The sequence below is a fragment of the Eucalyptus grandis genome, chromosome 3 (assembly GCF_016545825.1).
Source record: "Eucalyptus grandis isolate ANBG69807.140 chromosome 3, ASM1654582v1, whole genome shotgun sequence".
Taxonomy (NCBI): Eukaryota; Viridiplantae; Streptophyta; class Magnoliopsida; order Myrtales; family Myrtaceae; genus Eucalyptus; species Eucalyptus grandis.
This window is the reverse complement of record NC_052614.1, coordinates 69,410,628-69,427,185: the sequence shown is the minus strand read 5'-3', so window position 1 is coordinate 69,427,185 and position 16,558 is coordinate 69,410,628. Positions and strand designations below refer to the sequence as shown.

Below are 16,558 nucleotides of genomic sequence, written 5' to 3'. Positions count from 1 at the left end.
CTGGAATTTTGATATGCAGGTATTAAGCGGGGAGATCCGCATTTTGGGTGGGAATGTTCGGATTGGTAGATTCGGATCTTCCCAACGAGTGACGTCACGGGATTCTCCCGGCCCCTTAGTTCAGGGCAAAAAGAAGAAGGGAAAATAAAGAATTGGGTGGCGGTCTTGTTTTCCGGGCCTCCCAATTATTGTCTTTACTGTTTTTACTTTTTTTTTTTATTTATTTATTGTTTTTTGGGGAGGGGGAAGAAGGGGTGTCATTAGCTGTTGACTGGTGTTTGTCTGAGAGGTGATCGTAGTTAGCCATTTTGGAGAAGAATGAAAGTGCAATTTTGGTTTAGCCCCCCTTGGAGAGGATGCTCCGGTTCGAGAGGCCACGGATTCAGAGGCCAAGGTTTGGGATCTTGGGTAGCCTAAGCGGTGAGGCTAAAGGATCGGGGTCATGGGTCTAGCCTCAGGACTCAAGCTTGACTATTAAATTGTGAAATTTTGTTGAACTATTGTCTACTGTTAAAAATTTTAAGCTATTAGATGATGGCGTATGATTTAATAACAAATATTTGATTAATATCTTCAAAAACTCCAGATTAGTACATTTGTAACAAATTTATTTATAATTTTTTTAACCTGCGAACTCCGTATAGTCGACGGATAAACCCTGGGCCGACACGTGGAAACCACCACCACGTGCAAGCGGGCAAGGCACCAAGCAACACCTCTGGGATTTGAACGCGCACCTTTCATGAGAAGCGCAACACTCGAGCCAGCGACGTCACTGCGGCGGGTGGTACTGATAACTAATATTTTTTACCATAAAAAACTTAAAATTAATATACGTGACAAATTTACCCCTAACTAACTAAACTAACTAATTTTAGTTTTTGCAAGTTTGGGGCTTTTAGATATTTATCTATAAATATTTAGCACTCCCCTCATACTTAGTCTAATTTTTTTTGCCTAATATTAAATATTGAAATATTTAATTAGAGGAAATAAATAGGGCCAGGGAAGATTCGAACTTAAGATTTCCAGCTTTGATATCATGTGAGATCTTATGACCACTGCTAACTGTTCTAAAAACTTAAATTATTAATTAAATGTATGATTTATTATTTAAATATTCTAATAAGAGTCTTGAGTGTGACAGCTAAGGTCACGCTTGGATCCTAGCCAATAGTAGCATATGCCAAGCGAAATATCTAACAAATGAATTTAGCTTCTTTTGAAGTTGGAACGTGTCATAAAGGATTATTGTTCATAATATAATATTTTCTGCCAACTCATTTTCCTAAATGATCTGAACGGCGGCTAATGGAAGGAAAAAGGGAGTTTTCTTGTGGCTACAACTTCTGGGGAAATAGTAAAACACGTTCCATAGTTTTTAAACCAAAGGTACGCAGAGTTCATGTATCACACGGAATTCCAATTTAGTCATATTCTTTCTTATTCCAAACTTCTTGTGCTTATCCAGTCGAGAGGTCGTCGAGTAGGGACCGACGTGTCCTTGTCGTAGGGACCAAGACAATGAAGGTAGTCCTCGACTAACGTGGGATCGAGATTTATAGCAGCAAAGCATGGCAAATGATGAGTGACTTCCTTTATGACTGGTCTATACTTGGGCTTTTCAAATGACTTTGTTGAAGGAATCATGGCACGACCAGATCAGCAAATGTCGCTTATCAAAGTAGTACGAGGGGTGAGGAATTCTGGGGTAGGTCCTGGACCACACCTATCCATCAGTACTCGAAACTAGTTTCCAAATTTTGGAATGTATAACCTATCATGCATACTCTAGAACTCAAAACTTACCTCATCACAAATTTCAAGATTTATCCATGTTCCACATATATTCTTAATTGAATAATTACAGTAAATCATCATTTCCAATAACTACTGTTTGCTGTTATAATTCACTGACCACAACTCATATTTTAAACACAAGAATAATATGAAATATTAAAGTATAAGTCTTAGTCATAGATATACCAGAATAGAAACTCAAATTAGTAATTCCATATTACACACTCATAATCGGACTTTATGGAATATTGCAAGATTGCACGAAAACATAGAACAAGAAAAATATAAAGACTAATTGGGGAACCCATCGGACTTCATGAACTACCTACTCTACATACCTATGAACTAGAATCAAACCGATTATACCCTAGAATCATGCTCACATCTAATCATTTGTGCCTACTCTTTTTTTATATTTAATCACAAGGAGAAAGATAGAACCCAACATCACTCGGCATCATTTCAGTTCCCACTTTCACATTAATTATTGATGCCTACTCTTTTGTGTGTGTTGGTGCGCATGATCTGTGAACCAATCACCCAAGAAAGGGAATTTGTAATTTTAGTTGAATTATTTAATGATTTTTGATGGTATGTATATATAAATATATATTTAATTACATTTACAAAATGAGTTTCCATTTGGTTACTCTACACGTTCATGTTTTGAAAATGGGAATTCAATGTTTAAGCCCTCCTAAAAGTTAAAGGGAAAATTATTTAATCGATCCTAAACATATTGTGCATATGTCATTTTTATGAAAAATTTTAACAAAATTATCATTCTCTCTTTTATAAAGAAGAAAAATTACCCATGTTAGTTCTTTACCAAAAAAAAAAAAATTACCCATGTTAGCATCAACTTTGTAGTGTGGGACAATTCGCATCCATATCAATGATTTCGACTAAAATTAGTCGGAAGAACTACATTGCAAATCGTCAAGAGATTCATGATTATATTGATTAAATTGAAAAGTTTAGAACTGAATTAATATCTATCCAATAAATTTAGGAATTTTTATGTTAATTTTCTCGATGTTCCTACAATAGGAGCATAGGGGGATTTCCAACTTAGGACACAGGGATCCATCAATTATATGCAAAGTGCACCAGTTATTGTTGATAGCACCTATAATTTTGACAAATACCTTCAATTGATCAACTGACTTTCTATTTGATATTTAAATTTATTAAAAGTACATTCGTTTTTCTCAATCAGTTTTTTCTTTAATATTTTATTACACTAAATCATTTTCATTTTTTTTTTTTATAGTTATGGCGAAGTATTTAATGAAGTAAAGGACTTTCGTACTTTTATATAAATAATTTCCTTTTGTCTTTCCCTATCTTGCCTAAACTCACGTAACTTGTGGAGGAAGAGCTATGTAGACAATTAAAAGTCTATTTCCTCTTGGCCCTTACCAATATCTCATGTCCATACTCAAGAGGGCCATCAACTCCCATATGCGCAGTACCAATTCTAGCATTTGTGCACGTATGAGCGAATACGATGTCAATAATGTAAGAGCATATCTTCATGTCATTAGTCGATCATCACGAGAAGAGGATAGAGAAAAATGACGTGCAACTTGCTAGTATTGAAAATCATTATTGACATGATAGTTTGAGCCTTCGGTTCAACCGATCTGCACAATACATGCCATTGCCTTTATCTAAGTTCATCAGGCCTTCCAAGATAAATGAGTCGCATCATGTATGTCCCGAGTGTCCCTGACAAAAAACTTGGCACACGTCGCAACATGTTCCCAACTTATATCAATCTTTCGACTTATTTTTAAAAAAAAAGGATAAAAATTTCAGACCCAAAGATTATCTCGAGTCATTCACAAAAACCAGGACTTGCATATGACATAGCATAATCTAGGATAGGCAAATGTCCTATCAACAATCGTCATTGGCCGAGCCTTTGGTGTTAGTCGCCGTAGACACAAAATGCTTTAGAAGTTGCTTCTTGACATTCACACTACCCATCTTTCTATTAATTTAGACTGCGCAAATACATTATGTATTTCTGTACATAATTTACAAGACCAATGTATTTAGCTATGTACAAGATACACTCAAACCCAGCTATGTACAAGACACTGAAACCCAGCTATGTACAAGACATTTGTATGATTTTCTTGAACTCACCAGAAAGGACACCACCTGCAAAAAGCAAATTGTTCAGACAATTAGAACAGAAAAAAATAGTAGTAAAGGATTGCACAGATGAGCGATAAGTCCAACAGAACAAGGATTCAATGACAATGGGAGCAAGAGACGATGGGAGCAAGAGACAATGGACAATTGATTACATGGTCTAACAAGAAAAGATTCATGACCCCAGCATCAAATACGAAAAGAAGTCGAAAATCACAGGCTTCCACATTATGAACACTTCCTACGTGAAACAAGACTAATTGCAGACCCCACCCGAGCATTGCTTATTGAGTACAGTACATATTGGAATAGTTATGTTCATCTAAGATCAGTTATGAGACACATTGCTTAGGTTTTAAAATGAGATATTAGATGAGAATGTAAAAGTATACGATGCAGTTGCTCAATTAGAAAAAGTCCTACAAATACGATAAACAAGCTCATAATTAAGTCAGTCCAGTGACGGTCTAAACTGTCGGACAAGCAAAGCAAACATCAGAAAACTGGGCTCCTGATATGTGTAGCTTCCAAAAGCTCTTGCAGAAAAACACACCCTTCTGAACTCACAACAAAATTCTCAGAACTTACAATGCCAAAGAACAGATACTGTAACACACAAAACCTATTATACAGTAGCCACCACCATATTCCAGATCAGCAAACATTTGCTGAGATTTAGAATCGTAACATGAGCATGATATTGATATTTTTAGCTTTGAAGTTCAAGGCCTTGGAGGGCATCCCTCTTCACCAGTAGACTATGATCATACTATTCAAGAGAGTATACAGGAATGGTGGGGCAAATCAAACCAAAACCCTAGTCCAAGCCCAAACTACCCAACCACTAATACTGATCAAGTCAAGCCCCAGAACATTTGCATCAGAAACCATAAGCATTTAAAAGATGAAATAAAGTATCAGCATAAATCAACAAAGTGAAATTGACGGCACCATACCCGAGATAATTCTGGCACAAATTTTCATGAGATGTAGCTTGAGCAATCAACTTTCGAACTTGATGCTTAACAGATAAACCGTGATCAACTTCATGAGAATCCCCTGAAGTTAAGTTGCAGCGGTTCAAGGTATGTTGCTTAGAGATGCTGGAAAATGAAGAGTTGGAGAAGTCACGGCCAGTAAGTTTATCTTTCATCCGAGCCATGACTGCCACAGCTTGTTTGTTTAGCACCTCATTTGCATTACCGAGTTGATCAATGGCCTAGACAAAATTAACCTAATGTGAGCATCAAACAGATTCTGGTAGTTTCAAAGTTCTTACTCTACTGAACTTCTGCCTACCTGAAGAAGTTCCCTTTCCCGGGCACCACGCTGTGGCTGAGCAAGCTCTCTACTTTGAGAAGATTCTTCAGAATTCATAATAGAGGGGACATGAGCACTAGCAAGCATTGATAGTTTGGGAAAAAGACGCCAATTTATAAGTGGATCATGTACAAAAGCCTGAAAGAAGTTTTAAGGAGATAATCAATTCAACTGAATAGTGCTTCATGAGCACAATTAGCAACTTCTTGACATAACTACAACTTGAAACTTTAGATATGCGTATTGAAAATTTCAAAAATAGAAAAAAGAGAGCTAGAAAGGAAAATAAAAAAGACGAGATGACCAATTCAACGTTCTAGGGAAGCAAATCTTCTCTTCTTTGCGGACTACCAGCAAACTAATCAAACCATTAGTCCACTGTCCCTATATTTACATATGATATACTTAGTTTACGGCATATATAAGCAACTATACATAGTATGATATTATACTGTGTTCCAAGCTAAGACACAGCTGAATCACCCAGAAACAAGAGAAGCAATCTAAAAGTTATACCTCCATCATTGCCATTACACTATCCTTATTTGTTCGAAGCACTTCCATCACATTTTCACATGTTGAATGGAAGTTCCCCTCTACGCCACTGATCTCCATTGCTTTCACAAGCATTCTGGTCAAGCGGAATGGGACCTGTTAACAAAATTCACCGTATCAAAGAGCTTATCCAATTTAGTTTATGCACAAACACAATCACCAAGCTTTGTTTGCAAGCTTGCATTGTGACATGGCATCGAGCATACTAGATATACCTTTTCAGGAAACTCTTCTCGGTTCATCGAAACTTCAAAACAGTCCCCAAAATCAATGTGCACGATCTTTCCACTGCAAAAAGCAAGAAACTTACTTCATACTTTGAATTTGAAGTTCAATACTTTTTCATGCTTCACTTGAGTTACCTGTAACGGTGCAACATAATGTTGCCCGGATGTCGATCACCTAAGCCAAGAAGGTAGCCTACCTGAAATGCAACCCAGAATATGTAAACTTCAGCATTTCCCTCTGTAAATTTCAATCATGACAAGTTGAGACATAACTAAGGGGGCTGAGTTCTTGTCAAACTGATAGTAATAGGAATAATTTTTTATTAAAAAAGCCCTGCCGGGGTCCTGATCTATTACACCTCTCTTTCCCGTCCCTTGTTCAATTGCCAAAAGGCTGGAGAACACTCGCAATAAATTTTTGTGAGGGGATTGCAATGAGGCACGTAAGTTTGATCTGCTAAATTCGAAAGCAATAAAGCAATCTTCTTGTAACAGTGGTATTGGAATAAAGTCTCTTTTATGGCTGAACAAGGTTTGTTTAAAGCAAATGATTATGACGGTTCAATGTTGAAAATGATCATCTTTGCAGGCAATTTGTTGTTGCTAAGTCTGGCCTTGCAAGAACTGGTTGAATTTCCAAAAGAGAAGATGAGCTCATGGGTGTGGTGCTTGGAGGTGGATTGGAGCTGAGTGGAGTCAATTTGTTACTTATATGATCCTATTACGGGAAATGCTAAGCGGACAATTTTGGCTTGACACTTGCTGAGGGAATGTCTTTCGGGGATCATTTTCCTGAACCCTTTGACATCACTAGGAACGAGGCGGAGTGTATGGATTGTTGTCATTCCTTTGAAGGGAGAATCACTTGGGAGATTGATTTTACAAGACAAGCCCAATATTGGGAACTTGAATCTTTTGTCAGTTTTTGTTTTTAATTGTTGTATATTTCTAAGAGTTCCCTCGATAGTGTGGTTACCTTGCCTTGTAGTAGTGGTAGAGATGGAACTTTTCCTCTGAAGTATTATTGTAGTTTACTTGAAAAGAAGGATATTGGTGGCAGGGAGGCTTTTCTTTGGGGAGCTATTTGGGAAGTGAGAGTACTGAACAGAGTTTCATTTTTTGTTTGGGAAACGTCTTGAGAATGTATTCTCACATCAAACAATTTGCAGAAAGAGGGATTGTGCTAATTAATGGATGTTATTTTTGCAAGTGAGGCATAGACAGTGAGACATCTCCTCGTTCACTGTCCGTGGATAAGAATGATTTGGGCAGCCACTTATGCATGCACTAGGCTTTCTTAGGTTATAGGAGGATCTATTGAACAAGAGTAATGGGCATGCAAGGTCTTCTTTTGCCTGTGCTAAAAAAGGATGATTTCTTCAATCCCTCTTGCTTTTTTTGGTTGATCTGGAAAGAGCAGAATAAGAGAGCTTTCACTGGAGAGGAAATGCCCGTTTTTGTAATTATTGAAAGTTGGTTCAAAATCTTATCCTTTTGATATAGTGGAAAATTATGTGTGGAGGATGTAAATGCTTTAATTGACATTCTAGATGGCTTGTCTTGTAACTGAGCTCTTTTTGCATATGGGTTGGCACCCCCTTGGTGCCTTTTAGTCATATTTTCTTTACCTAATGAAAAAGAAAGTTAAGACATAACTGACGTGTGGGTTCTCCAGTGATGGGCTAAATGTGAAGGTTTCCTGTACCCGACTATTCAAAATCAGTCTACATACTCCTATATGTGAGAAGCTAGTGATTCGGATCATATATGAGGCTTGGCTTTATTAAAAAAACAAATTAAAGAGAAAGCCCTAGGATCAATGATGGAAATATTCTACATAACACACTGACAATATGTTACACAGCATAGCAAAGTCCTGGAAAATGACAGCCTAGAACACAGTGTCATATTTCCTTTTTTTCCTTAAAAGTTAAGACTTTTCCTGTATGTAAAAAATTTCCATCCCAAAAGTTTAAACTATTAGGTGAAAGGCAACCACATGTCCATTAGGGCATGATAAATCCCGTAAACATATCATGCATGGTAACACTTCTAACACTGTTCAAGAGCCAAAAAAGAGAGAAGAAATCCTTTCTTCCTTCTTTTCCTAAAAGCAACAGAATCTCCCTTAACAGTGGAAAGCACGTACCATGCTCATGACAGCCAAGCTCCGAGTAAAATTTGTCCGCATCTCCAGCCAAACCTCAGAATTGCGGCTCTTTAACCAAAGAATCTAGCAAAAATCAAGGAGGACCTCATGAGCCCATAACCACCAGTTTAGACAACAAAAGGTTCAAATACCACCCTCGTTCTGTTCCTCTTTTCAAAGCCTGTTAAAACAGAATCATTACTTTTTTGAGGTCGTCTCCTTCTGTCTTCTGTAGCACATGCTCAAGAGCTTCAACTTTAGCTAAGAGGGGCAAAAGATTATAGTTTTCCGGGGCAAAACTCTCCAAGTATTTAAACTCCTGATCAAGGGGGATCTGGTAACAAGAAGAGAATATATATATAAGAAGAGTGCAGCTTTGACCACACAAAACCACTTAGGCAGAGAAAAGGGAAATTAAAAAGTACAGATTTCACGGACAAAAGAAAGTATCTTGGAGAATTGAACTGACCTCTCTGGAATTTCTATGCTTGTGTATCAGTTGATGCAGAGTATCGCAATTGGGGACCCATCCAATTAATCCACTATTGGGATCCAATGGAATAACGGAATATCTTTGTATACGCAAATCTCTTTCACATGTTTTGCTAGAATTTTCCATCAAAGTGTTAACTAGACCAAAAAGCTGACAGGAAGATACTTCATTAGGACACAAATTCCCACTTGACATAGAGAAACAGTGTCAGAAAAACCAAAAAGAAAAAAGACACAAGACTGTGACTAATGTCTGATAACTGGCACGGGAAGAGATAACTGAAAGGGAAAATGCAGATGAACCTGCATGACACGTTCATCCTGACGTAAATCTTCATGACCCTTCAGTAAAAAAGTATATTCTTCACCATTGCTCCCGTGAATAGTTAATTGTCTGGGCCTCTGCTTAGAAGTGAAGACAAGCAGCTTGGGACTAAATGATGCAATAGTCACCAGTGGTGCATCTGGCAAACAAACATCGAGTTGGGTATAATTATGAGCAATTAATCTCCCCCTCAACAAGAAATTCGTGATTAGCTTTCTCTTTCACCTGCACGGTATGTCCCAGGCACTGCCAGTTCCAAGTTGCAGCATTCTAACAGCTTAGGAGAGACAAACTAAAAATCCAGATAAAAGTAGTTAGTGCCTTGGTAATGATGTTGAGCGTAATATTAATGACAAACCAATATTCTTCTTGCCTGGAGGTCCAGATTGGTAAGACTTGGAAGCTGCTCCTTGATACACATGTATACACATTTATAATGATCCCATGCCTGGCCACAATATAGCACAAAATATAAAAAACATAACTTTTCTGTCGCATAACATGAGAACAAATTGATATTTGTAAAATCTGTCATCAACCGGGATGAACCATGAGTGAGAGGAGACAGGGAAGAGGCTTACATCAAATCAGTTGCTCTTTCCCTAAACTTGGCTAAGAACTCTGCCCTATGTGAATTTTTTCGAAGGCATAGCAACTAGCAAGGCCATATTAATATACAACTGGAATCATATCCAGTTGAATATTACGACTGTTGGCAAATAAAGCTACATTCAAACCTTATTTGGTAACTGGGAGCATTTGTGTTATATTTTTTTGAGTAGGACCATAAAGATAAGATAGATATTTTGTCACCATCATTTTGCCATAGATATTTTGTCACCATCATTTTGCCCATTTACATATGCAAAAGAGTCATCTTTAGGTAACAAAATGGTTTATGGCCAAGAAAATGTAAGAAAACAGTAAAAAGGAAATTGCTGAAAGCTGTCTTCATGCAGAAAGCACCAAAACAAACAGATTTATACTCTACCATCTAAATACTTGATGCAAACACAAAATAATTTCAGAGTATCGCATTTCCATCCCAACAATAAACTCTCCATTTGAATAATTCAAAGTTAGATGTCATGAGGAGCTCAAAAGTGAAGGATCAAACCAGAAACAACAAAAAAGAGGTCAGTTACTTTGCAAGGAGTGCAGTGACATAAGCTCAGGATATTACATGAATAACATGTCACTTCAGCAAAAGCTGTAATTACATGCATTATCAAAGCCCCATACCAAACAAGATACTATTTCCTAAAAAAATTGGAAAAAATATGTAATTGTAGAAAGACAATTTTTTCTACAAGGAAGAATGCCCAATTTTAAGCATGATGGATATTTACCTTTCTAATCTCAGCATCTTTACCCGTTCTCTTATATCTCATGCAACAATCATATGCCTCCATCAACTCCACATAGTAAGCCTGAATTGGAAGGGTATGAACATCTAAATAAACACTATATTCCATATTTACTGGCATCCAAGAGAAGTTAAAATAAAAATATTCAGGTTCACAGAAATAAATAAAAGCAAGACGGATGAAGAAGATTAGGAGTCCAAACTGTTCACAAGCAAGCACCCTGACTACATAAAAGACTAGACATTCTAGTGGAGATAAGAAATATCTATCTGCCAGTTAACAATTTATGGCACAACCTTTATAAATGCCCTCTCATAGATGGTTATATTGCTTTTCTCAGCTCCCTCCATGAGGGACTCATGCAATGGCTCCAGCACCTTTAACATTGCTTCAATGTTATATTCCCCTATAAACTGTTTCCTAGCCTCTTCCAATGCTTCGTTCCACTTTTCATACCAGAGTACTGGAAGTGCAACCCTGACGAGCTCCTCTGACACAAGTTGCGCCTGTCACCAAAGTTTCCCTTCAAGATCACCACCATGCACATAGGTAATTTACTGTATTAAAGCACTTATCACCTGATCTACAAGCACACCACTGTGCTGCCGTACTTTGTCAACAACTTCCTGAGCTGCAGCCCTCCGCAACTTGCTCGCTGCTTTACATGCCACCAGAAGTGGGTACATGAGGGCCTAAGAAGAACATTAAAATACTTCAGTACATATTTCTCACATGGCTAGTGAAGAAAAAACACAGATGATCCAGATAGAATCAATAACACCATGCTGAAGCCAATATGCATTTGAAGTGTACACATCTCCTCCAGCCTCACTCTTAGCAAGACATAAATGCCTCTGAGTAATATTGAAAGGAAAAATACAAGAGAACCTCATACAGGCAATAATAGGGGGATCGGTAGTAATAGGCTGTGCTTCAAAAGCATTATTCAAACCTGCGGATGACTCTGTCCTATGCGAACTAAAAGTGACCGGATGAGCACAGCATGGTAATTTGAATGGATCCTGGCAATTACTTGTGGCAGCACACCCAGCCATGTGGTGATATTTACAAGAGCAAATCCTTTCTCCATGGCCATTTGAACATCTACGCTAGCCCCATGGTTAAACCATAGTGTGAGTAGGCGTAGTATATCCTGAAACAAATGATGGAATGAGCTGTCTATTCGTGATGATACAATGAGAAAATGAATCCTTTTGCCATGATCTATAAAAAAGTTACTATAATGTTCCAAAAGGAACAGTTTACGAGGTGTAGTGATTTAATAGCTCTGATTAAATTCATTAAGTAATGCAGAGGTACCATACTATAGGGTTACCACATAGATTGCGTAGGTAGGAAAACCTGCAATGAAGCACACATAATTTAGAGAACCCCCAAACTAGGAGACTCATTTAACCAAAGAAACTTAATAACAGATGCTTTGCCTAAATTTAAATAGAGGTTCCTTCTGTAATATTCATTTTCCCATACTTTGTTTTTCATCCACAAGCACATGTTGAGTCTCTCAAAAAAGGAGCAAGGGTTTTAGTGGCAAACAGTAGGTGAAAGATAAACAGAACAGTTGGTGGTCATGGCAGTTTTATTCTGGATCAGGAAATGGTTTCTCCTTGTTCTGATCACAAATCTTGACCGACCCTCATATTGGCTCCATTACAGGAGCATGTCAATGTGTGGTATGGGTTTTGAGAGAACCGCCCACTAGATAGGGAATGAAGTGACACCTCTTCTTTGATGAGTCAAACAATTCAGAAGTTCTGCAGAACACAATAGAGGCAGAAATGGCAGACATGAAGGTAAAGCCAAAGGGGGAGGTTGCCTTCACAATGGTGAACCGGGAGATATTCAGGGAACTTGCTTGAAACCACAGGCAAAGCCATCCAAGAACAATGCTAATGTTGATTCTGGTGGTGATGCATATGGACAGACAATTTTCCTCAAGAGCATCAGGAGAGACTAATAGACTGAAAGCTGAGGGGCATGTGCAGTTCTTATAGTTCAGAAATATGAGATGACACACATAAAATGCAATGTCTAACTCTCTTTGAATTTTCTTGTTTAGGATGAACTTTCCATATACAAGACTTTACATGCTATAAGTATGCACATTCTAAATGACATTTATTACTTAAATGCAACCTATATGCAATACTACTGATATGGCATGACTACTATGACATGAGATAGAATTAACATTGGATTAATCCTATTATGCAAATTATATAGAATGCTATCTCTTATATATTTCCTTCATAAAAACAGGGAACTAAATCCCAGGACACCAAGCATGACCTGATGACCCTTACCTATTATAAAAAATAGAGGTTTAATGATGCGATGCTAATATTTTCTTTCAACAGTAAACTACAAGCGTATGACCCACTAACTACTTAATGTTATCTACAAGGTATGATTATTAAAAGTTAACCTTAATAATATGTAACTCTCTAGATTACATGCAATATGGTATATCATTAATAGATATTGACGATATGTGATTTTTGATAGTTGTGGCATGGGAATCATATGTTATATTCATTGCATCTAGGACTTAGATTGCCTTCAAACATGTTTCTTAATTTAGAATTTCCTATATTAAAATTCATGTTGTAATTTCACATATACTCATGTGTGATGTTCTCTGTGTATTTTGTGAGTGTCTATTGTATCGTATCGTTTTTTGATGGAATAAGATGCTTATATAGCCCTAGGTCTAGGGCTTTCTAGTAAGAACAACATATATTATACTTTCCTATTTTAAAATCAAGCATACATACCACTAGGAAATTGGGATATTTCCCTCTCTTATACCTTATGTGGCCGAAATTTGCATAGAATATGCCTTATTGCTTTCCAAATTTGATTGAGGAATCCACACTCTTAGTTTAGAACATCCCCATGCGGCCAAATTCCTCCTCTTATGGCCTCCAATAAGCTAGTGACTCTCCTTAAACCCATGCAACACTTTGGGCTAATTGCAAGGCACTTTGTGACCGGACCAACCAAAATGTAATTTATGCGAACATACTATTACTAAATAGAAATGTTTGTAGTACCTATAATCCAAACACAAACTATGTGGTGATATTTTGTTCTGGGTAGGGGTTGACCCTTAATTTTCTTATGAGATGGAGGAGTAACTATGATAGCCAAAATTTAGGTGTCAACACTAAAGTTTATGGGGTTGACTATTTTCACTTTGTAAGATATTGCTAAACTTTCATGTGCTAATCCCTTGTAGTAATTGCAATGATATGTACATGATCAGGGTCTCTCTCTCAAATAGCTTTTACTTTATTAATCATTTATCAAATACCACATGGCACACGGCACATGGATCGTGGTTGCAAGAAGCAAAGATAATTAAATTCTTCAAAGAATCCTCAATGAAAGTCACAAACAATAAGTGAGCAATAACTAGACATCACTCATGTCCAAGTACATGCAAAATGCATAGTTTATTAATCCAACATAAAATTAATGAGCTGAAAAATCTAGATTTACAATTTTACAGTCTCATTAAGGCTCCGTTTGTCTCGTGGAAAATGAATGATTTGGAAAATATTTTCCTAAAAACAATCACTTACAAAAATAATATTTTCATTATTCACAAAACTGTTTAGACATAAATTGTCGTCGGTAATGAAAATATGTTTCATTGACTAATCATTTTAAGCGATACAAGTAGTAGTTATTAAAAAATATATATATTTTCCAAATCATTCATCTTCCGCAAATCAAACAAAGTCCAAAGGGAAAAAAAAGTCACCTCAGATGGTTAGAAAATGTGTCTTGAAATCTAATAGAAGAACTAAGCCATCATAGATCATATAAGGATTTAAGTTGTTATTGAGGACAGCATCTGAAAATATTTGAAACAAGAAAAAAAAACTTATTTACCTGTAAACAATCATCAACTTTTGCATTAGCTGCACAAGCAATTGTCTGAAAATATCCAGTTAATGCTGCCACAACATATTGCGCTGCAACATCGAGACAACCTCTTAAGGTGTAGTGTGAGCTCACAGCTGTATTGAACAATGCCCATGTATGCCATGCTTCTGCCCACTCTGATGCACACTGAGTGGCACTCTTAAATGCTCTAAGACTTTCTGCACGCAAAGATATTTTATAGAATGGCCCAAGGGATCTTTACAGCGTGAACTAACAAGTAACAACTACCTTCTATAGATTCGTCATCTAGCCCAGGAGAAAGTCTCCATTTCCAAGTACCAAGTTTGAGATATACACGTGCGAGGAGTGGCACGCTTGGACTTTTATCCCCTGTCAGATTTGTTGGAGAAACAGTCTGAACATTCCGCATACTTGAGAGCTCTACAGCCAAACTCTGTAAAGGAAAATTGTTGGCCAAGCGAAAGCAGTAACAGAATCAGAATGGTACTTAGGTTAAGCAATTGCACATAATTCCATGAAAAGAAATTCGTTGGACCTGAAGCTTAAGAAATGCATCCTTTTGCTTCAGATCCTCGCCAAGAGACCATTGCAGCTCCAAGTATTCTAGCATTACTTGTGGAGGAACTTGGAACCCCAAATTGTCACGGCATGATTCGGGATCAAACTGGTTAGTTTCACCAAACATGTCAGATCAGGAAAAAAAAACTCCATATGGCATGCCTGCTTGTTTCACTGCTTTAAAAGATAGCCCAACCTGCAAGATTTTTATTAAGGTTGATCTAGCCTGACTAATTCGTCCATTTTTTCGACAAAGAGACGAAAATTCGAGCCATGTATCCATATCTTCTGTTGGAGGTAGGACTAGAGTTCTGACTGCCAAGAGACCTTGCCACACCTGTTAATTTTAAGCATTATGACAGGGTGAGAGAACAAAGACTCCACCAATAACAGCAGTAAAATAACAAAATACAGAACTCAGGCTTAACGGAGATACATGTAAGAGGAACTTCTAGCAAAGTGAATAGTACTTTGGACATAACTTGACAATGATATCATGTAAGTTCCAGCAAACCAGTCCCAAAGTGCTGGATAATTAGATTATTAAACTATAGTTTCCATTGATTAAAACCTAAGATATATCTTCCAATCAGATCATCAATTATGTTGAAATACTCAAACATTTAATCGGTACGATTTCGACTACTCTAGGCACCACAAATGCACTATTTGTGCCTTTTCTTTTACTCCCCACCAGGCAAGATGATGTGGTGTAATTGCCTTGATGGCTACTTATATTAATGCAGGTGTGCTAGATGGAAAGAATCCTACACTGAGAGAGTTACATAGGAGCCTACCTCAACGTTTCTTTTCACTCCTTTTATGCGCTCAGTCCACATATTTCGTATGAGGGCTCGTCGTCCTTCAGCAACAGAGTTCCCCACAGGAAGAGTACAATATTCAATGACCTGTTAAGATCTTTTGCCATGTCACAATAAGCAGTATCACGCTTGATTTATTCGACGAGCTTTGCTGTTATAAATGATGAGATCGGTCAAACCTCTTCCAGTTCCAGGAGCTGCTGAACACGTATCATGTGGCTGTAAGCACGATCATAGCTCTCCAAGACCTAAGCAGGTGTCAATACATATAAATTGAAAAAAAAATGGTGAAAGAATACATATAAATTGAACTTCTTCAAATATATGAACAAATTATCTGGGGAAAAATTACTAAGATCTGAATAGAATAAAACAGTAACAAATTAAAGAGACCTTGAAAAATTAGGAAGAAGCTGGAAGTTACATACCCATCGTGTTCAAAACACTCTCTTCCTATGACAACAGATACTATTTCGTTACGCCATCTAATAGATCTAAAGAAACCTTTTAATGAGCATCCAAGACATAACAAGGAAGGTCATGCAAGATGCCAACTTCAGATGCTTCTAAGTCAATATGTCATTTCTTATGTGATTAAAATGCAATGACTACTGAAAACCGATCCTAAGCAAAGAGGCCTCGATGGAAGCCATGCAACGGAACTTTTATGAGCCATAAAATGTCTCTAACAAACATCTTCACCATGACTCACATTCTAATAAACCAACATAGATGTAAAATTGAAGATAATCACAAAAAGGAAAATAGTGTCACTTTTCTGTCAACCAGAGTAACAACAAGAAAAAATGTAAATGTCACATTGACAGAACATGCCCATAAGAGAAGCG

At 37.2% G+C, this 16,558-nt stretch overlaps 1 protein-coding gene across 3 annotated transcripts in view; it reads right to left on the bottom strand.

Moving 5' to 3' along the window:
* Positions 1–3,601: 3,601 nt before the first annotated feature.
* Positions 3,602–16,558, bottom strand: part of LOC104438610 (serine/threonine-protein kinase TOR) — a 42,652-nt gene continuing 29,695 nt past the window's right edge. For all 3 annotated transcript variants that reach the window (XM_010051798.3, XM_010051802.3, XM_039308988.1), the window contains 22 exons: positions 15,890–15,958; positions 15,687–15,797; positions 15,086–15,226; positions 14,867–14,995; positions 14,599–14,764; positions 14,317–14,528; positions 11,351–11,551; positions 10,977–11,090; positions 10,695–10,904; positions 10,381–10,461; positions 9,405–9,479; positions 9,257–9,323; positions 9,010–9,170; positions 8,684–8,857; positions 8,417–8,548; positions 8,215–8,298; positions 6,201–6,262; positions 6,054–6,126; positions 5,800–5,934; positions 5,263–5,421; positions 4,920–5,182; positions 3,602–3,969 (listed from right to left, as the gene is read on the bottom strand). In XM_010051798.3, coding sequence (XP_010050100.2) covers positions 3,951–3,969; positions 4,920–5,182; positions 5,263–5,421; positions 5,800–5,934; positions 6,054–6,126; positions 6,201–6,262; positions 8,215–8,298; positions 8,417–8,548; positions 8,684–8,857; positions 9,010–9,170; positions 9,257–9,323; positions 9,405–9,479; positions 10,381–10,461; positions 10,695–10,904; positions 10,977–11,090; positions 11,351–11,551; positions 14,317–14,528; positions 14,599–14,764; positions 14,867–14,995; positions 15,086–15,226; positions 15,687–15,797; positions 15,890–15,958 — 2,838 coding nt within the window. In that variant the 3' untranslated portion in view covers positions 3,602–3,950. The remainder of the gene's footprint in view (positions 3,970–4,919; positions 5,183–5,262; positions 5,422–5,799; positions 5,935–6,053; positions 6,127–6,200; positions 6,263–8,214; positions 8,299–8,416; positions 8,549–8,683; positions 8,858–9,009; positions 9,171–9,256; positions 9,324–9,404; positions 9,480–10,380; positions 10,462–10,694; positions 10,905–10,976; positions 11,091–11,350; positions 11,552–14,316; positions 14,529–14,598; positions 14,765–14,866; positions 14,996–15,085; positions 15,227–15,686; positions 15,798–15,889; positions 15,959–16,558) is intronic.